This window comes from Vitis riparia, chromosome 7 (genome assembly GCF_004353265.1).
Source record: "Vitis riparia cultivar Riparia Gloire de Montpellier isolate 1030 chromosome 7, EGFV_Vit.rip_1.0, whole genome shotgun sequence".
NCBI lineage: Eukaryota > Viridiplantae > Streptophyta > Magnoliopsida > Vitales > Vitaceae > Vitis > Vitis riparia.
In genome coordinates, this window is record NC_048437.1 from 30142252 (window position 1) to 30164754 (window position 22503).

Sequence of the window (22503 nt, forward strand, 5' to 3'; positions counted from 1 at the left end):
AATTTCCAAACAAACCCCAAGGATTAACTCATCTCATTCTAATACCCTTATCCGGGTAAAGATCTGACACCGATGCTCCACGAACCAACACAATCTAGACTGTTAATACGTCAGGGAAAAATTATCCCAGTATTTTGACCAACAAAAATTTCACAGACAACGCATGCGGTCAACAATTGCTGCATTTTGGGTTTCCACTGCCCGTGACAGCTTTCACATTAAGGAATATGCCCAGATTCATGATTTTGAACACAAAAAATAAAAGAACAATGAGCTTGAAAAGAAATAGGAAAGACACTGACTGATGACTGATGAGAGAAAATGTGCATGAACCAACTTTTCCAAACTCGTGAAATACGAGAATCTAAGTGCCCCGGTCAAATCATGTCCCACGTTCTCTTTCTCACGCCTGTATTCCATCCAACAAAACTACCATGGTTGACGGCGCAGTGCCACCAGTCCACATTATTATGCCATCCCACCGGAATGGGACACCTTCTTCATACTTATTTTATTAATGCAATTTTATACCAAACAAACAAGTTTCTTATCAATAGCCAAAAAGCAGCGTCAACAACGCACTAGTTCAGTTAAGTTTTTGGTTCTTACTAGAGCTAACATTGTGCAAGAAAATAAAGAACTAGAACAGATAGAAACCAAACAAAATCCAGTCTAGATAATGAGAGTTACTTTCTCAATACAATAGAAATGGGCATAAGCAAAAACTTTTACTTGAGAGGAATGAACCTGGAAGAGTGGGTGGCACCAATACCAGGCCTTCCATGCTTGACAGGTTTATAAGAGATTGAGAATTCAGCCAGATAATGACCGATCATTTCAGGCTTAATTTCAACTTGATTGAAGGTCTTCCCGTTGTAAACCCCAACAATGCTGCCAATCATTTCGGGTACTATGATCATGTTGCGGAGGTGAGTTCTAACTGGCTCTGGTTTCTCACCAGGTGGTGCCTCCCGTTTCTGTTTTAAGACATCACAACACCAAAATGAAAATATTAATGAATAATCCCCACTTCCTTTGTGATTTACTAAACTGATTAATCATCAATACAAATTAAAGCAAAAAGATAGGAAATCATTGCATAGTTAGGGGTCCCTAAAGAAAGGAAAAAGGGCAGCATAAATAACTTTTTATTAACCTTCTTCAAAGATAAATCTCTCAAATATAAGAGACTTAATTTGAGGCTCCATGTCAGTACTGTGCTACCAGATACCACACATTCTTGCAAGAGTACTCACTAACCAATGCAATAAAATGAACTTTATATAGCAAAAATCATAACTGATGCATAAACAAAAATGCAATTTTTACCTGACTACCATTTTATTTAATTTGTGGAAAATGAAAATAATGATAAACACAAGAATACCAGAAAAATGAAATCCATTAGAGTTCTTGTATTGCAGGATCAAATGCTAAACAGAATACGGTTGCAGCAATTAGGTCACTAGCCTAAAACATTTTATCATGTCCATGCATAAATCCTAGAGAAGAATAGCCTAGCACATACACAGATAAATAAATCCTGGAAAATCTTATTTAATCTTATGTTATGGGAGTTCATGGAAGTGTCAAAGGGATAAACACAGAAACACTTGTGAGTGATGAGAAATCGAAAAAGGCTATAAAAGGAAATTATACTGTCCCATAAATTTAAAGCTTGATAATAATAGAGAGAAATTGACAACAGAAAGAACGATTAATTGATATGGCATGATGTACATTGGAGACCATGCATACTGGGGTACACAAATGAAATTGCATACATGAAGAAAATAGGAAATATAATAATACGAAATAGGATCAGAGAAGCTCATGAAAACATGGTATCACAGTCAAAGTTCATAAGAATACGGAAATAGAAGACAGAGCAACAAGATCTTAATACATGCTACTTTTAATCAAATCTAACAGCCAAATTCCATTAAAACGATTGTGTTTGAAGCAACTACTCCCCAAACTGAACCACAGCTATGACTGCCATTGTCGCAGATGTTTTCTATAGGCAGACATGCAGGGCAAGGAATTTTTCCAACCAGCAAGATTAGGTGCGAGTTTTATATATCAAACACAAATTATGAAATTGAGAGGCAAAACACAACAATTAACGCAGAAAAAGAAAAAAAAAATTCAACATTTATAACCTTTTTAGGAATATAATATTAGTCTAAAGTTAACATGTGGACTAATGCCACAAGTTAACATTCATTACATAACATGTTGTACTGTAAACGGAGAAACCCAGACACAGACAAAATGCAAATGTGTGGTTAGTTACTTAAAGTATTAAAAATATGATTATCAAGTTGCATGAGGTGCATATATGTAAATGTACCAAAACTACAAAAGGCTAAACTTCTTTTAGTAAACCTAGGCTATGTGGTACAAATCTACAAGAAAACCAGCTAAGATTAAATCATGTGAAATTTCATGACAACAATTCAATGACATGGGCCTTAAAAATGATTTCTGAAGCCAGTCCAACCTTCAACCCTAAATCCATCAAGTGTTTACTTCAATTTTTCCCCTTTTCATAGGAGTTTGGGATCAGACTGACGTGCAAAAGTCATTCAGCATAGCAAAGACAATTTAGCCTATGATAAACTGTTTACATCTCATCATTTCCCAAACTCCATGGTATCAAAATGATATCACACATTGATAACTCCAACGCATCAATTATAGGCCAATCTGGGATAACTTAGCTCAGCTACTTGGGTAAATGTACCAAAACTACAAAAGGCTAAACTTCTTTTAGTAAACCTAGGCTATGTGGTACAAATCTACAAGAAAACCAGCTAAGATTAAATCATGTGGAATTTTATGACAACAATTCAATGACATGAGCCTTAAAAATGATTTCTGAAGCCAGTCCAACCTTCAACCCTAAATCCATCAAGTGTTTACTTCAATTTTTCCCCTTTTCATAGGAGTTTGGGATCAGACTGACCTGCAAAAGTCATTCAGCATAGCAAAGACAATTTAGCCTATGATAAACTGTTTACATCTCATCATTTCCCAAACTCCATGGTATCAAAATGATATCACACATTGATAACTCCAACGCATCAATGATAGGCCAATCTGGGATAACTTAGCTCAGCTACTTGGGTAAATGTACCAAAACTACAAAAGGCTAAACTTCTTTTAGTAAACCTAGGCTATGTGGTACAAATCTACAAGAAAACCAGCTAAGATTAAATCATGTGGAATTTTATGACAACAATTCAATGACATGAGCCTTAAAAATGATTTCTGAAGCCAGTCCAACCTTCAACCCTAAATCCATCAAGTGTTTACTTCAATTTTTCCCCTTTTCATAGGAGTTTGGGATCAGACTGACGTGCAAAAGTCATTCAGCATAGCAAAGACAATTTAGCCTATGATAAACTGTTTACATCTCATCATTTCCCAAACTCCATGGTATCAAAATGATATCACATATTGATAACTCCAACGCATCAATGATAGGCCAATCTAGGATAACTTAGCTCAGCTACTTGGGTGATCAAAATTTTTTTTCTGCCAAAGCAGAATTGAAATAACAACATCAAGAACAAAACAAAAAGACTATCATATTTGTTGTACTTCACAAAGTTTGGGATCAGACTGACGTGCAAAAAATATTCAGCATGACAAAAAAAACCATTAAGCCTATGCTAACCTGTTTGAATCTCTCATCATTTCCCAAACTCCAAAATCTGAGATTGATTTCATAATTATATTGTCATACAATGAGAGATCTAACCCATAAAATAAACACACAATGAGGTCTATTATTATAACTCCAACAACATATAATTGCATAATCACTGATTCACTGTTGTAATTTTTTTTTCACATAAGGTTCTTTTATAAATGACCCTAGAAGCACAAAATTGCATGATTACCATTTCATCACAGATAAAGTTTTGTGCCCATCCATTTCATTCATAACTAACAGCCAAAACCAAAAGAAAAAAAAAGAGAGAGCATAATTATCATTCTATTACAGATTAAATTTTGTGAAATTCCTACTCAAAGTCAAGCAAATGGAAGAACTGTAGAAAGAAAATAGTTAGTTTTAAGAAGTACACATAAAGATGTTTTATGTGCTTCATAAAACAAGGCAGAAAGTGCATGAGGCAAACCTTCAGTTCGCAGGAAATGCATATAACTGATCTGATAAATTCTTACAGACTTGATAGACAATGTAACTGCCTTGAGAACCTCAAGACAAGAGTAATGAACACTTCCACAACTATTGTCACAACAAACTATGAACTAAACTTCACTTGTCTCAAGTCTCAACTTGCTTCGGTGGGTTGAGGTCAAATGAGTCTAAAACTTTAATCCTTCCCAAGCGGACATGAATGAGATTTTATGATTCACACCCTGAGATACAACCCACTAAAAGAGAAAGAACGAACAGAAAATACCCCAGCATTTGTTATAAACAATGTCACACTCAGATTTCTGGTTCAACTTAAACAACTCTAAGAGGCTGAGAAAAGAAGGCAACTGCAACCAAAACACAAACTCTGAAACACTATGCAAGCAACATATTTCCCGATTGATTCGGAGATTAGGGCATCCAGGTAAACATTTACAAATCCCACCAGCATAAAGCCAACGATTTATCAGACTCCAGTGTGGGCAAGCAATCAAAAGAATACAAGAAAAATGCAGATAAAACTTACTGCTTTGCGCAGTTTCTTGATCAATGCCATCGGCTTGCGCTTCAAACCACGTTGAAACCTAATATTTCATCAACATACACACTATAAATAAATAAATAAAACCAATTGTAAGTAACACTAATATACATGAATATAAAGCGACGGTATCAGATCGATTACCTTCTGCGAGGACGAGCGGGCAAGAGCTTGACAAGCTCATCAGTGGACATATCCAAAAGAGCATCCAAATCAACTCCTCTGAAGCTGAACTTCTTGAATGTTCTCTTCTTCGGAACCCCTGGAGCAACATCGGTTTCGATATCCGCCATGGCTGAAAAACGGATTAAAAAAAAAAAAAAAAAAAAACCGTGAGAATCCTGCAGCAATACAATGATTCGGTTTGATTCTCGGAAAAAAGAAGGCAAGTGAAAGGAAAATCTAAAAGAATGGCTTCATTTTCTCGAAGAAATTCATCATGTTCATTTTTGAATTCAAGGTCTTACCATGGCCGAAGATGTAGAGAGCACAAACCCTAATCCTTGGGAGCTCGAATGCTATGGCTAGGGTTTGAGAAGTATTTGCTGTATATTTATAGGGATACCGCTTGGGCGGGTTGATCCGACCTAACCGGATGTGTGGGTGGACTGCTAAACATTTTTAATAATCGGGTTTGCGCTCGGATGAACTCAATTTGGGTTGGGTTCACGAAGTGAAGGTGTGCACAACCGATCCCAACCCAAAACCCGATTTAATATTTTTATAAGGTTTATTATTTTGTATAATAATATTTTTTAAATTTAAAAAATTAAATTATACTTTAAAAAGATACTTAGGATTATACATTTTACCCTTCAACCTGAATTTAGAAAGATGCTTAAATTTGTTTTATCTTTTTATTAGTATTTTACCCTTCAACCTTTGAACTGTTTTATACTTTGTCTTATAAATTTGTTGAAATGTAATATTTTGCTCCTAAACTTATTAAAAAAATCAATAAATAATATGTTAAGTTAAAAAATAAAAACAAGGTTGAAATAAAAAGAAAAATAGTTACTCTTCAAGCTCAAAGCTACCACACTTTGCAACTGCATGCAAAAATCACAAAGGACATACAAGCATCCTTTTAAAATAAAAAATAAAAAATGGCAGTTGTCATATTTTGAAAGTGTTTGAGGAATTTCACTTCAAGACTATCAATTTAAAGTTAATTATACTTAAATTGAAACCAATGTTCGAATCAAAGTACAAAAAAAAAAAAAAAAAACCCGATTTCTTTTATAATTTTATAAAAGTTTTGTAATTTGAGGGTTAAGTGTTACTCTTTAATAGATTTGGGAAGACAAAGTGTTGAGTTTTGAGTGTGAGGGAACAAAATGTAAAACATGCTAAAGGTTGAGAAATAAAATATATTTAACTATGGTAAATTATGATGTAAGACTATCAATTGTCATAATTCACCAAACTACTTTATTGCATGGAATATCAACCTTTAAAGGATATTAAATTTGTTTCAAAATCAACAAAAGACTTTGACATGTGAGTGAGATCCATATATCCCTATGGATTGAGTCAATGTTGATGGAGGTTGGTGACAATATATATACTCAATAGAGGCACCATGATATTTCATAAGATTGAGACAGTGTGTCTCCTTAGATGATCCAAATGACATGTGATCTAAAATATTATAGTCATAGTATTTCTTTTAGAAGAAATTTGACATATGTTTCTTAGAGGTAGAGTATGTTAATTGGTCATATAATAAGGAAGATTTGTAACTCAAGGATTACATAAGTAATCTTAATAGGTGATAACACTGCCTTATTAAATTATAGACATTAATTTATAAGAAGTTTGTATGCAATGGATAGTAGGTCATATATTTGAGCATTCACTTTATTGTAATGACATGGGATACAAAAGTGTAACTGATTCTTTTAAGTATAATATTGAATTAATTTTAGAATTGAATTTGAGAGAGTCGGTATTTTCTTATGGATCATAGTAGTCCCTGCTTGAGCACCTAATTCATGATAACACATTTATTTTAAGGGATTTGGGTTTAAAATTCATAAATGTACATAAATGCGTTTTTTGGTAAAAACGTAATGTTGCACTAGATCTTATAAATTTTCTTTATAGACCAGACTAATTAATTAATGGAGCCTAATAGGGTTAATTAATTAATTTGGACTAACATGGGTTAGATTAGGTAGCCCAAACCAATTTAGGCTCAAGTCATTTAAGCCCATAGAGAGCCCTATAAATACACTTTTAAGGGTTAAGGTTGTAAACTTTTGCTTGTTTTCTTCTAGAGAGAGTCCCTAGTCACCCACACTTTTCTTGTACCTAGGACTATGTAAAGTGTGATTGGGTGGAAGAAGACTGGGTAGACGAGTTCTAAAGCGATTTCCACGACTTTATCGATTTAGAAATGATCTAGAAACATCAAAATCAAAGGTACAATTACTATATTCTCTAAATCTATAATAATTGGTTTTTATTGTCATGGTTTCCACTATAATAATTTATGGGGAAGCCTAAGGTATAAAAATATGTACCCTATATGATTTAGGATTGGATGATGGAACAATCTAAAGTTCTTAGCAACTCATCATCCCATTATAAAAAGTCATTTGCATTTCAATGTTGTGTGATATTAAAACGAGATATAAACTTGAGTGGATTGCCCATGAATTAGCATCCATAATCTAACAATGTAAGTATTATCAACCTTGCATTATTATCTCTTCAATCATTGAATCTTAAATTTGCTCATTATGTGAATAATTGACATAGTTTAGTTTTCTAAGAGCATATGTCAAATTTTAGTTAAAGAATTACTATGACCATAAATTTTATGATCATATGTCTTTAAGATCACCTAAAAAAACATATTGTCTCAAACCCTATGAGATATTATGATGTTTATATAGAAAATACCTATCTTCACATACCTTAACCAATAATAAGCCAGTCTATAAGGGATATATGATCACATTAAAGTCTCACTCATACATGAAAGCCATTAATGACCTCAACATTAGCTCAATATTTTCTTAAGGTTAAGAATCGACGCAACATAGTATCTTGGTGAATTATAATTACTTGATAGCTAACATCATGATTCATTGTAAGCTTTGTCCAATGTGTGACCACACACATTTGTGCACTCACTATGGAAAAACCACCTTAATCACCAAAACAAGCCATTTATTCAATTAGGAGGTAATGCATTATAGTCTTAGATAGATTGTGTAAATCGATAAACTAGTTGTGATCTACTTATCATCTTGCAAATAACTCATAACTTGAATTTTTTGTATAAACTCCTAATACACCAAAGTCATATACAATGCAAGTGATACAACGTGAATGCTTATATATTAATTAATGCAATCAAGGATAAAAATGAGACAAAAAAAATCATAAAAAATAAATTTATTAATGAAAACTTATTATATTACATTATGTCGTGTTTTTATGAACTTTATCATAACATTATAAACTCTACTACAATGAAGGTAACAGCTTTTAAAGAAATGGTTACATGTGCAACATAATAATAAATACAAGTGAAAATGTCTTTTGATAGGATTGAAGCCAACATGTGCTTAGAGGAGAAAAATGCTTCCTTTTTTTTTTTTATGGAAAATATAAAAACATGCATTAAGGAAAAGGAAACAACATCAAACTCAACTACAATTATTTCTTTTTTCATGCTTATGTCATAGGTATCAACAAAATTTATAGAATTGTTTCAACTAACTAAAATTAGTAAAAATTATATTATGGGACTTTGAAATAGTATTTCTAGTAAATTTGTTTACAATATTACATAATAATAATTCCACTTTACTTGGATCCAAACAAATGATGATTAAACAATTAAGAAGGCTTGGAAAGAAATTAGATTTCATCTCTAGAACAATTAAATCATAACGCAGTTAGACTCTAATCCAACTTGGATTCCTTTGAGTTTTGTTTTTTTAGCACCTAATAACTTCATCTAAGTCACTAATAGAGATCATAAGAGTCTCAAACCAAAGGGTGTTTGGTTTACAAGTTAATTAAGGAATAAGTTATTTTGTATCCATACGTAGAGTTACCATGTTTGAGTGCAAATAGCTTTAGAAGTTTCATTTCTTTAGATACGTGCTCAAAACTTGGAGAATATGTTATTGAAGTAACTGTAGACATAAAAACAAATAGTGGATTAAATTACCACAAATTTGGTCTTCAAAAAAAAAAAAAATCATCTTATGGATAAGTCTCTCTAATCTCCAACTATAAAAAGGATAATAGTAATAATAATAATAAGAAAATTATTATTATTATTATTATTATTATTATTATTATCTTGTTGGTAAAACTTATCGGAGAAGAAAATTTGCTAAAATTAAGGAACTAAATCCCTTGAATTAAGCAACTAAAATTGGGGAATTTGAAATTCAAATTCCTTATCCTCACCTATAAAATAGAGATGTCTTCTATCAAGAAGGGAGAGGAAATTCAGAAATTAAAAAAAAATCCAGAAAGGAAAATCCTAAGGAGAAAATCCAAAGGTAACTTCGTACCGGAAAATAGGGTTCACAACAAAAAAAAGAGTTTCATCAAATCTCCCTACTAGTTCAGTAAACGGCAAAAAAACTGCTACACGCGTTCTTCGCCATTCAACAAGGTCATTTGGGAATAAGCCACTTGTGACCCTCGATTGATCTTCAAAATCAATAAAACGTCATCGTCATCTTCTAAAGTGTTATCAAAGAAAAAAAATCAAAGGAAAAATATTCTTTTGGATAGAATATTATTTTTTGAGATTGTACCCACAATATTTTTAATTTCAATAAATATTTTGTTCACATTATTTTCCTATTTGGTCTTGCTAATTTCGCAGGACCAAAATTTACAAAATTTGTGCGTACAAATTTCTGACACGCCCGATGGGGCATCTATGTCTTTCATCTCTTTTGTTAGAAGATTGATCTCTACTTCATCGATGACACCTAAAAGAACTCAAGTTGTGCATATCAACAAGGGTAATGACAAGATCGTCATTGCACAATCGACACATGAGGCCGCTATGGGCCCCATGACTCGTAGCAAAGCAAAATCAACATTTTCACTCTCAACAAAACAAACAAGTGAGTTTGCTTGTTTGCTAAAACCGGTAAAAACGCGTGACGAACACCAACCATTCATCACCTTGGTATCTTTGGGGGTAAAGAGCCATAGTCCTCGTAGCATGGGAGAACTCATTTCAACACTACAGGATTTTGGGAATAAATCTCTTTGCTTTGTTACCAATGTCAACTCTAGCATTGGCTCACACTCTAGATCGCCAATTGGAATGTCAAAAGAGGAAAACTACTCCAATCATTCCAACTCTTTTACTGATTCATTCTCGATGACTATGCCGATAATGACAATTGGCACTACAACAATAGAGGAACAATTAGCAGATATGGCTCGCGCCATTGCCAAACTCACCAAGATGGTCAAAGAGAAGGATATGCAGATAGTCTCCCTCATAAATAAGGTTGAGGCACAAGTACAAAATACGAGTGAGTCAATTCAATGACTCAACCATCTTTCGAATGTTGCATCTCATCTCGATGATGCACCACATACGTATAGGACAATGCAAGTTGAGAGACAAACGACAGAATCTGCCTTAATAGCGTCATTATCTATCTAACAACTTCAGGACATGATAAATAACAGCATTAGAGCGCAGTACGGTGGACCCTCACAGAGTACGCTCATGTACTCTAAACCTTACACTAAGAGGATTGATAACCTATGTATGCCTATGAGTTATCAACTTCCAAAATTTCAATCATTTGACAGGAAGGGAAATCCAAAACAACATGTCGCCCATTTAATTGAAACTTGTAATAATGCAGGTACAAATGGTGACTTATTAGTTAAACAATTTGTCCGTCTCCAAGGAAATGCTTTCGATTGGTACATAGATCTTGTGCCTGAGTATATCGATAATTGTGACCAAATGGAACGTGAATTCCTCAACTGTTTCTATAGCACCCAACAAACTGTAAGCATGATGGAGCTTACTAACACTAAGCAATGGAAAGACGAGTCGGTTGTAGACTATATCAACCGTTGGCATTCCTTAAGCATTGACTACAAATATAGATTATCCGAGGTATTAGCCATGGAGATGTGCATACAAGGAATGCATTGGAGTCTCTTATACATCCTCCAAGAAATACGACCTCGTACCTTTGAAGAATTAACTACTCGAGCACATGACATAAAACCCAGTATAGCCAACCATGGTGCTAAAAAAGACATTATCGTTGACCAGCAAAGAGAAAGACACAATAGGAAAACAAGTGATAAGAATTCAATAAAACTCATCTAAGAGTCAATGACAGTAAATACAACTCCTATCAAAATCTCAACGCAAGATAAAAAGAAAAAAGTAAAAAAGACTAGACCAACCTAGGAAAATTAGAGGTGCCGGTTCACCTTGAAGGAATTAGAGAAAAAGAAGTATCATTTTCCTAACTTTGATGTGCCTAGCATGTTGGAAGACCTGCTCTAGAAAAAGGTTATTGAGATACCTGAGTGCAAGTGTCCAGAAGAAATGAGTCGTGTTAATGATCCGAATTATTGTCATTACCATTGAATCGCCAGTCACCTAGTGAAGAAATGTTTCATTGTAAAAGATTTTATAATGAAACTTGCAAAACAAAAAAGAATTCATCTGGATCTGGATGAAGTAGTAAAGTCAAATCATGCTATAGTCACATTTGGGTCCTTCAATCATGTTTCGTTACATGTTCCACCTAAGACATTGGGGGCATACGCCGGTACTATTCAATGCGAGTCACCGAAACCAAAGCAAACACAGGTGTCATGTCAAGACACCATTCGTCACTTTTATTTTGATAATGAATCAATGTCGTATAACGAAGAAGGTTGGACATTGGTGACACGAAGAAGACCTCACAAGAAGCAAGAATCTCATTCCTACCCAAATCTTCCTAGGAAGGAACAACGTAAGCAAAATATTCATCGATATGCGAAAAAAAAAATAAACCTAAAAGAAAACAAGCGATTGTTCAGGTTGATGACCTCTTGGTACAAAAGGTCATCACCCCTATCACCTTAGGAGAATACTTTCCTCTGGAGTTCTTCAATAAAAGGATGGTGACATCCACTCATATGGTCTCTTGTCATGAGATTTTGAAAGAAAATGAGTCAAGTAAAGATGAAAAAAAATCTTTCGGTACAGAACCAAGCAAAACCAAGGAAGATGATGAGGTAGTAGCAAACTTACAGTGCTTACTCTCACTCTTCAGTATCCATGAAATGTTACAACTTCTTGAGGGAACACGAATTGCACTATCCAAATACTTAAGAATTCATCACTTTATGCCACAAAAATAAAGGGGGCAAAAAAATTTAAGGACAAATGCCACGATTGTGTGACATGTTGTGCAAACATCACCTATACTAGGGACGATGAAAATGGCATGACATCAAATTTTACCACAATTGTTTTCAAACCTCGGCATTCCAATGATGTTCCTTAAAGCATGAGCCTAAACTGCATATTACTCCTATCCTACAAGAGCTTAAACTGTAGTAAAAAAAATAAAAATTCTTGGCAAACTTCTTTAACCGAATAACAAACTCTTTGTATTAAAGAAGTCAAATTTGAATATTTCAAACTAAAATCTCCAACTTCTTTACATACAAGTATTATTTTCTTTTAGCATGACGCGTTCTCAAAAAGGCGATGCAACCCAGAAGCCAAATCCAAAAATGAAGCTTTAAAAGTTAAAATCAAACTCTGAACATTCTTCAACAAGCTCGTGAAAAAATATCAAATATAGAAAAAAGTGTCATTCATCCACCTTCAAAGCTAAAGAAGATAAGGTTGGGTTTTTCAAAACACTTGAGGAAATTGTTGATAAGTTTACTCGAGATCAAATCATCATTGACCCTCAATTAAATTTTGCTCCAAGAACACGTGTTTACCACCATTAGATTAAAATCAAGTCCAAGCTTGACACATTCTTCAACAAGCTTGTGGAAGAACATCAAACACAATACAAAAGTGTTATTCATCCACTTTTAAGGTTGAAGAAAATCAAGACAAATTCAAAAGACTTCTTTTGTTCTCCAAAATGCTTAAGAAAAGTCTTTTACAAGTTTGGTTAAGAATAAGTGATATTCGACCCTCAATTAAAATTTATTCCAAGGACACGAATTTATCATTATTTAATCAAACTTAAGACAAGTGATGCTCCTGGCCTGCATGAGCATAAACTACGTACGACACACCAAAAAAAAAAGTCCGTTAAGTTGAAAACTTGAAAAGGCAATGTTAGGAATATTAGGCTAATCCAACCTATGGTAATCACCCTAGAGGGGGGTGAATAGGGTGATGGTCTCTTTTCGCAAATTTACACAAGTGAATTTAAGAGACAATTATATGCAAGTATATGATAAGCAATATAAAGACAATTGCATATAAATTAAAGAGTAGGGAAAAGAGAATGCAAACATAAGAGTTTATAGTGGTTCAGCGCAACCCGGCCTACATCCACTCTTCTCTAACTTCAATCCCAAGCTTGAGGTTCCATTAATCCAAAGCTTCTAAACCAAGCCTTCAAACAATACAATTGGATTATGGTTCCAATTCACCCTCTTGGACTTTTGGCTCCAAGCACCTTTTACACTTCTTAAGAGATATCTCACTCTTGAACAACTTTCTCTCAAGGATTTACAAATAAAAGATCTCACAAAAATCTTAGCACAAGAACTTTAAACTCAAATGATACAAGAAAAACTAGGATTGAATGGTGCACTAAAGATATGCAAGTTTTGAAATAATGGTGCACTAAAAAATACTCTTCCAAGACTCAAATATAATCAAGAAAGATTTGGGAAGGTTAAGTTTTTTAACAATTAAGATTTGAGTCTTTTTATAGAAGAGAAAAGCCAAATTAGTCGTTTGGGGGTTCGACCGGTCGAGCTAGGAGTCGACCGGTTGACAAGCCGTTAGCATTAAATGTTTGGCAGGTGACCGTTAGCCTCAATTGGACCTCAACCGGTCCTCGACCGAGAAGAAAATCACCTTGACTGGGAAGAGAAGGCCACTGGGAGAGAGATAAACTTTTTGGCCTCCCTCAATCGGTACTCGAACGGACGGGCACAATCTGTCGACCGGTTCCTCAATCGGTTAAACCAGTTGAACCAGTTGAACCATTTTTTGGCTCAACACCCAACCTTTTTCAACTTAAAACCTTTTAACACAAGTTTGAAAAATATTTAACACAAGGTTTTAGTTGAAAACATTAAATCATCCAATTCTAAAGATATTTAAAACAATATTACTCTTGGATGATTTTGGTGCATAAATAAAGAATGAAATGCATGAAAGTCCTAATGCACCAACAACCTTACAAAGAGATCTTATGAAGCTTGGGTCTTGAAAAACTCTTCTATTTGAGGTGGTCTTCTTCTTCATGATTTCTCCTTGGCTTGATTTGTCTTTATGATTGCCATTTTGGAAATCATCTTGCCTAATCACACTTGAAATATGATCATTAGTTTTAAACGTTGTTTTGTTATCATCAAAATCAATATTAACCAAACCTTGGTTTCATAGGCGACTTAGGCAAAAGTTAGGACATATGCTCCCAAGATTAAATATTTCTTTTAGTCTTGGCAAAAGTTTGAGTGTAAAAAAAAAATTAAAAAAAATGAAACTACGTTTGGCTCTATCCCCTTTCTTTGAATGGTACAATAGGCAACTTGGGGAAACCACTTGAGTTCAGTCACTACCAAAAAAAAAAAATCTCATTTTTTTATTAATTAATAAATTTGGTTAACAAATGCTAGACTTTATTACATCTTAATACAAATAAAATAATGAATGAAGGAAAATAATGAGAACTAAAACTAAGTAAAAAGGTACAACAATCACATCCACACAAGCATGCAAGCTCGTCACGTTGAATCCTTAACGCTTCTTAAAGTGTCTCTAAAGTCTTGACATTGACATCAGTAAGCACGGGGGTTTGGGTGATAATGATGTGTTCTTTCTCAAGCGAGAAACATCACTCTGTTTATTGGCTATAATCTCATTGATCTCCAAGATTGAGTTGTAAAAGCGCTCCTTTTGTATACCTAGTTGCTCCAATTCCTTCTTAAGTGCTTCCTGTTTAGCATCAAGAGTAGCCAAGTCAACCTTTAATGATTGACAACAATCTGTACACCTTCAGAGTTTAGAGCATCCACAATCTAAGACGCAACAATAGCTAAACGATCACTTTGTACTTCCAGATATATCTTCATAGAATGGGTGTGTTGCACTGCATCAAGGTGATCTACACTTTCCATGTACTTCTCAATATGAGACTTCAATGGTGAAGAGTCCACTCCAATCTTTGTGATAACATTGAAAAGCTCATCAAGTTTTCCTCTCAATAATGGGAAACACTCATTGGAAGTTTTGATAATCATCTCCTTAATGCCTTTTCTTATCATAAGCGATGCTTGGCGTTGGGCATTAAGGATGATTTGTTCGATGTCGAATATGTGAGTGGAAGTAGAAGAAGCAACCACAGTAGGGCATGTAGATTGTTGTTCAGCAATTAAACTTGCAACTGCTAAAAATGTCAATTCATCATATGTTATATCTCCAATTGTGGTCTTTTGACCTTGAGATGCAATCAGAACATCACTTAAGATGTTAGTAATACCTTCATCACCCAAACGAGAATGAGACAAAGGTAATGGGATGATAGAGTGATTATCTTGTTGCATAGTCAATGTAAAGGGTGTTGACTCCCTAGTAGCAACAACATTTTTGAACCGATCCTTAAGAGATAACTCATCCTCTTCATCGACAAATTGGTTGTCACCCACCATCTAAGGAAAATATTTATTTTTGTTAGTATCAATGCTAAAAATAAAAAAGAAATAATAATAAAAAATGTACCTCTTCACCATCAAATTGTATCGGTTGAGTAGAAGTTGGGACGTCAGCAAAAAAGACATCTGCGTCAAGAGAATAAGAGTTGGTCTTATCATAGTACACATGGTTAAGTCTAATATTTCGGTGTTTGAAGTGACATTCACTTGTATTTTCAAAGTCGTTGTCTGATACACAAAAACCCTATGCATTGTTATGTTGCTTAAAAGTCTTGTGATAGTGAGTATTACCACCATTGGCAATAGTTTCCTCATGCTCTAAGTATGTAGAGGTATTAGTTTGATGTCTACCCATTGAACACTTATAATAAGCTCTTAAATCATTAGGTAAATCATCAAAATCATTCTCAACATTGTCTTTAACGTTCTTCTTAGTAGAAACACTTGAATCATTCTTGCGCGTTCTACTTTCTAAAGATTTTGAGGATATTTGCCGAGAAGAATCAGGAAGGGGCTCTATATAAGCAGTAGTAAGAATTTCCTTACTAAGATTACGCACTCTGATCCACCAATCCGTATAATCCTTGGTGACTGAAAACTCTTCAATACTATGATAATCTGGTATACTAACTTTGGAGTAGGTACCAAGCTCGGTGCATGACTCCCAATGTTGATGCACCGCCTCGAAAGTTCCAGTGCGGAAAATCTCTGGAAAACCCTCTGGAAGGTCTTGAGGATACCCAAATTGCCTGGAAAACCGATGAGGATAATACGGTTGGATCACCTGTTGCAATGATAAATAACTAGAACGAAGACTTATGAGATAAAAAACTTTGGTAACACTAATAGATTCGTTATCAATCCAATGCACATGCTCCTTGTGGCACAATGCCAAGTGGCCCAACTTTACGCCTTTGTAAGACATTATCAAAGCCTGAACTTGCAAATCATCAAAACACTTAGCAGAAAACTCGCCAGCATAATAAGTCATTCGTGGAGGATGGTTCCAAGAAGGAGAAATGAAATGAGTGTTGAAATATTCACCTAAGCATCCGTATAAGTAATGAATAGGGAAAATAGATGCATTAGTCCCAAGTTTCGAAGAACAAGCGATTTCATTTAAGTCGTTGTAAATGTTTGCCAACACCGGAACAACAATGCCAAATGTCTCACCTTGAGCCGTTCTACTAGCTACTTTGAAGACTCTAGGACAAATCAAATTGACACCCCCCAAGGAAGAACAAACTTACATAACCAACATGCTAAAAAAATGGCCAAGTAAGTCTCTTTAACAACTGTCTCAGCTATGCCAAGGTTGTCAAAAACTTCCATCTCCGATTGAGTACGAGATTTAATAGGATCAATTTTCCCATAGGGGTTATGAGTTTCCTTAAGCCTCTGCGCCTTATTCCTTGTACTTTTCTTTGGAGATTTTGCATATTTCATAGAGCATTTGTGCCAAAATGACACCTAAGAGGCTAACTTGACTGAAAACTTCATTTTTGTCTCAGAGCAAATTCGATGATATGCAAAGAATAAGTTTCGACAACTTGGTGGGAGTGAGGACTTTGTTGCATCATTAGATAACTCTTCCGCGCTCGGTACCATCTCATCATAAAAAGATCCACTGATGGGTAGTCCAACAATACGATACAAGTCCCAAAGAGAGATGAAAACCTCTCCAATGGAAGTATGCAAGGTGTTAGTGGTAGGACACCAACGTTCGCAAAAGGCCCTAATCATAGAGACATGATGATCATAGTTGAATAAAGATGCTAAAATAGCTTCATAAAGCTTACATCCTTTAAGGAATGGTCCATGCCAACCCAATACCTCCTCAACCCATTCCCAATATCCTTCGGTAAAGAAAGATTCCCCAAGTACTTTGAATGAGCTTCCCCATTTGTCTTCTCTGTCACGAACACGAGAACCCAATAATCCAAATTCATCATGAACCTCAGTAATAGTTGGGTAAGAGGAATTCAACAGCAAAACATCAGAAACAGGTTTCACCTTATTAAGTTTTGAATTGCTGGTATTTGTAAGCTTGCAAAATGCAACTTGGGACCATGAAGAAATGTGTAATAGGTCCTTTGTCACTGGCACTGACAAAAATTGAAGGTCAGTACTTCAAAATCTTCACTATCATCTTCAAGAATGGTTATGGTCTTCTCTTTAAAACATTTGAAGAACACCATCCTACACAAAAAAGAGGTAGAAAAATAGATGAATAAAATATGGGTCTAAGTTTTTAAATACCACTATGCATTTAAGTCAAGTCAATTTACATGGGGGAAGACCTTAGCACTCAAGTCGTATTAAGCGCTGAAAATACAACACCGTGTAGCATCAGGGTCATAACTTGTTTGCATAGATACAAAGTATTATTTTGGTTTTAATTAAATATTAAAACTTGAACACCACTATGCATTCAAGTCAAACCAATTTACATGGGTGAAGACTTTAGCACATAAGTGCCGAAAATGCGACACCGTTTCGCATCAGGGCTACAACTTGATTACATGAGAGTCAAATTTTAAACATTCATATTTTTTTTATGGATATTTAATTTTGTTGAAAATTCCCCTAAAGTATTAAGGTAATTTTTTTAATTATTAATTAATTAAATTAAATTAAATTACCTGAAATCAAATCCACCTTTGCGAATAATGGAGGCTGACGCGAGTTAAAAAAAAGAAGGTTTTTTTCTTCCTTGAAATATCACAATGCATTCAAGTCAAACCAATTTGCATGAGTGAAGACTTTAGCACATAAGTGCCGAAGATATAACACCGTGTAGCATCAAGGCTATAACTTGTTTGCATAGATACCAAGTATTATTCCAGGTTTTAATTAGATATTAAAACTTGAACACCACCATGCATTCAAGTCAAGCCAATTTGCATGGGTGAATAATTTAGCACATAAGTGCCGAAAATACGACACTCATTCACATCAGGGCTACAACTTGCTTACATGAGGGTCAAATTTTAAATATTCATATTTTTTCATGGATATTTAATTTTATTAAAAAAAATCCCCTCAAATATTAAGGTAACTAAAAAAAATTAATTAATTAAATTACCTGAAATTAAATTCGTCTATACAAATGATGAAGGCTGACACGTGTTCAAAAAAAGTGATCACGTTTCAAGGCAACACCTTTGTGGCACGTTTCCATTGAATTTGACATGCCACCTACGACATGGTCTTGGTATGGCATGATATATATATATATATATATATATATATATATATATATATATATATATATATATATATATATATATATATAACAAAAAAAAAAAAAAAAAACTTACAAGTTTGAAGAGGTGAAGATTTCTCGTGGTGAATTCAAGTCGGGTTTCTCAAGTTGGGTTGAAGAACACCTAAAGATCAAGAGCTTTCTGAAAAAAGTTCAAGTCAAGTTTCTCAATTATTGTCCGCTTTATATATATAAAAAATGTATATAGAGATGACAAATTGGAAGGGATTGAACATGTAAAGCAAGAAGAAAAACGAATCGAAAGATGATTCAAATTCCCTATCTTCACCTATAAATAGAGGTGTCTTCTATCAAGAAGGGGGAGGAAATTCAGAAATAAAAAAAAAATCCAGAAAGGAAAATCTTAAGGATAAAATCCAAAGGTAACTTCATACGGGAAAATGGGGTTCACAACAAAAGAAAAAACTTCATCAAATTTCCTTACAAGTTCGGTAAATAGCAAAAGAACTGCTACACGCGTTCTTCGTCATTCAACAAGGTCATACGAGAATAAGTCACTTGTGGCCCTCGATTGATATCCGAAATCAAAAAAACGTCATCGTCATCTTCCAAAGTGTGATCAAGGCAAAAAAATCAGATGAAAAATATTTTTTTGGAAAGAATATTATTTTTTGAGATTGTGCCCACAATATTTTTAATTTCAATAAATATTTTGTTCGCATTATTTTCATTTTCTTTTTTTTGCTAATTTCTCAGGACTAAAATTTACAAAATTTGTGCATATAATAAGATTTGATATTTTTTAATCAAAGTCTTGAAAAATAAAAAACAAAAGGGAAAATGACAAACGATTAACTTTTCTTCCTTCATTTGTTTATAAATGAATCTAATTTTAAAATATCATATAAAGGATTATTATGTAAATTTGTATTATCTCAACCAATTCCTAGAATAACTAAAAACTAGAATAAGAATAACACTTGATTGGAATCTCAAACTTCCAACTTAACTGATCATTAGAATAAGAATTTCCTATTGATTGCACTTTTATATTTCCATTTGTGAGTTTAGATGTCAATGAGTTAAACATACTAAAAAATGTGTACTTTACAATCTATAAATAACTTAAATGAAAAGCATAGAATCATCTTTTAAGACTCTTGAACTTTTAAAGACCTTTTTTTTTTACAAAATTGTGATCATATGTAAACAGGGTTAAGTGCAATGAGAATATATTTTACATAATGGATTTTTGGAAATTTTTGTTGTAAAACACTAAAACACCCTCTTATACACACCCTAAATCATTTGGTCTTGGGCCACGGTTCAAAAACACAAAGGCTAGCATAACGTTGGTAGCTCAAGTTGATAAGAAATACTTAAAAAGAGGAATTATACTTGAATCTAGGCTTTGACTAAATAGAATCCACCGTTTAAAAACATTTTTGAAATACAAAAGAATATATAAATAACCTCATTACTATTTTCTTTAACTTCCATCCATACTAAAAAACCTAACCTTAATCCTTTACCCTTTGCCTCTTTCTTTCCTCCACCTTTTTCTCATCCCCATCTCATATTCTTCCCCATTTTGTTCTCCATCTTTTTCTCAATTCAAATTAAAAAAAACAAGGGAATCGGGGAAGGTTTAGATGCCTCAAGATTAAAAAGCAAAACTAGTTTGTTTGTAGATGGTGTTTGAAAGACAAAAAGGTTTTCCAACATTTGAAAGCAAAAAGAAATTAATTACATAATTATTTCAAAGCTTTTAATGGAAAATAGTAACCTTTAAGACACAATAATTTCAAAGCATTTAAATATCAAATGAATTCATTTTAAATGAATGTTTTGAAATATGTAAAGATGGGATACAAAATGTTGTATTTGTTTTAGTACATTTTATGAAAGGAGATCATTACTCGAATTTGTAACTTATTTACTAATTTTAAATGAAGTGTTATATTTCATTTTCAAATGCTCTTACCACTTATATAGAAGATCACTTGTTTTTATCTTTTTCAAATTCATAAACTTGATACAAAAAAATTTGGTTATTTAGCTTGTGGTTTAACTTCATAGTAAGTAAATGTATGCCCAAATGTTATTAAATACTAAAATATACCACAAGCCTTTTAAACATTATTGTTCTGAATCATTCTTTTCTTCTTTTGCATATCATTTGTTTCCAAGTATTCTTTTAGATGAATCAATAAGTAAACACCACTAATACATACATAATATCTATGCTTGCAATCCATGTAATAAGGGTGACAATGTTTGACATGATTTGCCAACATGTTTTTTTATGGGTTTGGATTGAGTATAATAATGTTTTTGTCAAATTCTATTGACTTGCATAACCTGATGAATAAATAAGTGGTCTTTGGGTTTATTTGCATTGCATAATTCAACCTGAACTGACTCATTCAATAATTGTGCTAATTAAACTAATTGTAACTTTAAATTATTTAATTCATAATTGACTCATTTTAAATTTATTTTTGAATAAATAGGTAAATTGAGTGATAAACATGTATGGTTTATACATTAAACATGTAAACCTATACAAGACTAACTCAAGTTAATTATTAACAAGAAGGATTTGATTCTAGTTTTTAGTTAAACTCGAACATCTCTTACTTATTTAATAATTAGGTAGTATTTAAGTTTATATTTTTAACTTAATTATTATTTATATTGTATTTGAATTGACCTATTTAATAAAATGTTTAAGTTTTGACGCGACATGAACCCAGCCCATCAACATGAATTTCCACTCTTACCATGTACCAATTCCATGCACCACATGTTCAATGGTTAATGCAAGCATGAGTAGCTCAAGAGATTATTAGGATAATTTACACCACATGTCCCTCAAGTCCTCATAAGTGAGAGCTAGGTTATTTCTTACTTTCCTTATTAAGAAATAGGAAATTAACTTAATCTTATTAAATTGACATTAATGAATGTATTTCTCAAATACAAAACTTAACACTCCAACTTGAGTTGAAAGCAAGACTTGAAAGACTATATAGACACTTAGAATATGCTTCAATTGAGAAACCCATTATTTAGTATTTGAGGTTAATGTGATGATCTTGGCTTATTGACAAATAGAAGGCTCTCATTGGAATAGATTTCATATAAAGTATATTTTACAAGGGCTAGATGATTTATTTTTATCTACTAGTTTCCTCATAACATGGAGTTGACCACTAATTTTAGTTGCTAGACAACAATCACTAAAAAGCAAATTTTCAAAGTGCTCGTTAAAATTCTCTACTTAGCTTAAGCTTTTCATATACAAGAAAATAATAGCATAAAAACTACGCATTGTATATAACAAACTAAAGGTGCAATTTGGATGGATGGGCCTAGCCCAACTTGACTTTTTTGAGTGGGCTTGAGCCATCCAAATTCAATAATCGGGTTTGGGCTCGAGCCAACTTAATTTAATATATCTATACTATTTATAATTTATATTATCACATTCATTTTATATGTTTTTTAAATATTGTAAAGGGAAGTATGTTGACTTTAATCATATTATGTTTTGTTTCATTCTATTAATAAGATCAATAGATTTGTTTTCCTTCTTATGTTCTTAACCCAAAATATTGTACAATTTGGTATTGATTCTTAAAGTGAGTTTTACTCAACTCAACATTACCTAACTCAAGCTTGATT

General features: G+C 33.4%; 1 protein-coding gene and 4 non-coding genes across 5 annotated transcripts; all 5 read right to left on the reverse strand.

Moving 5' to 3' along the window:
- Window positions 1–523: 523 nt before the first annotated feature.
- Window positions 524–5265, reverse strand: LOC117918965 (40S ribosomal protein S15-like). The gene is made up of 4 exons (XM_034835962.1): window positions 5180–5265; window positions 4857–5002; window positions 4698–4755; window positions 524–977 (listed from the first exon to the last, which is right to left on the reverse strand). The coding sequence occupies exons 1-4, from the start codon at window positions 5180–5182 to the stop codon at window positions 729–731; spliced, it is 456 nt and encodes a 151-aa protein (XP_034691853.1). The 5' UTR covers window positions 5183–5265; the 3' UTR covers window positions 524–728.
- Window positions 2559–2648, reverse strand: LOC117919485. The gene has a single exon (XR_004652082.1). It is a non-coding gene; the product is annotated as a small nucleolar RNA Z122 (small nucleolar RNA).
- LOC117919488 lies at window positions 2952–3041 on the reverse strand. The gene has a single exon (XR_004652084.1). It is a non-coding gene; the product is annotated as a small nucleolar RNA Z122 (small nucleolar RNA).
- Window positions 3345–3434, reverse strand: LOC117919486. The gene has a single exon (XR_004652083.1). It is a non-coding gene; the product is annotated as a small nucleolar RNA Z122 (small nucleolar RNA).
- LOC117919482 lies at window positions 3616–3710 on the reverse strand. Its single transcript, XR_004652079.1, has one exon. It is a non-coding gene; the product is annotated as a small nucleolar RNA Z122 (small nucleolar RNA).
- Window positions 5266–22503: the final 17238 nt, after the last annotated feature.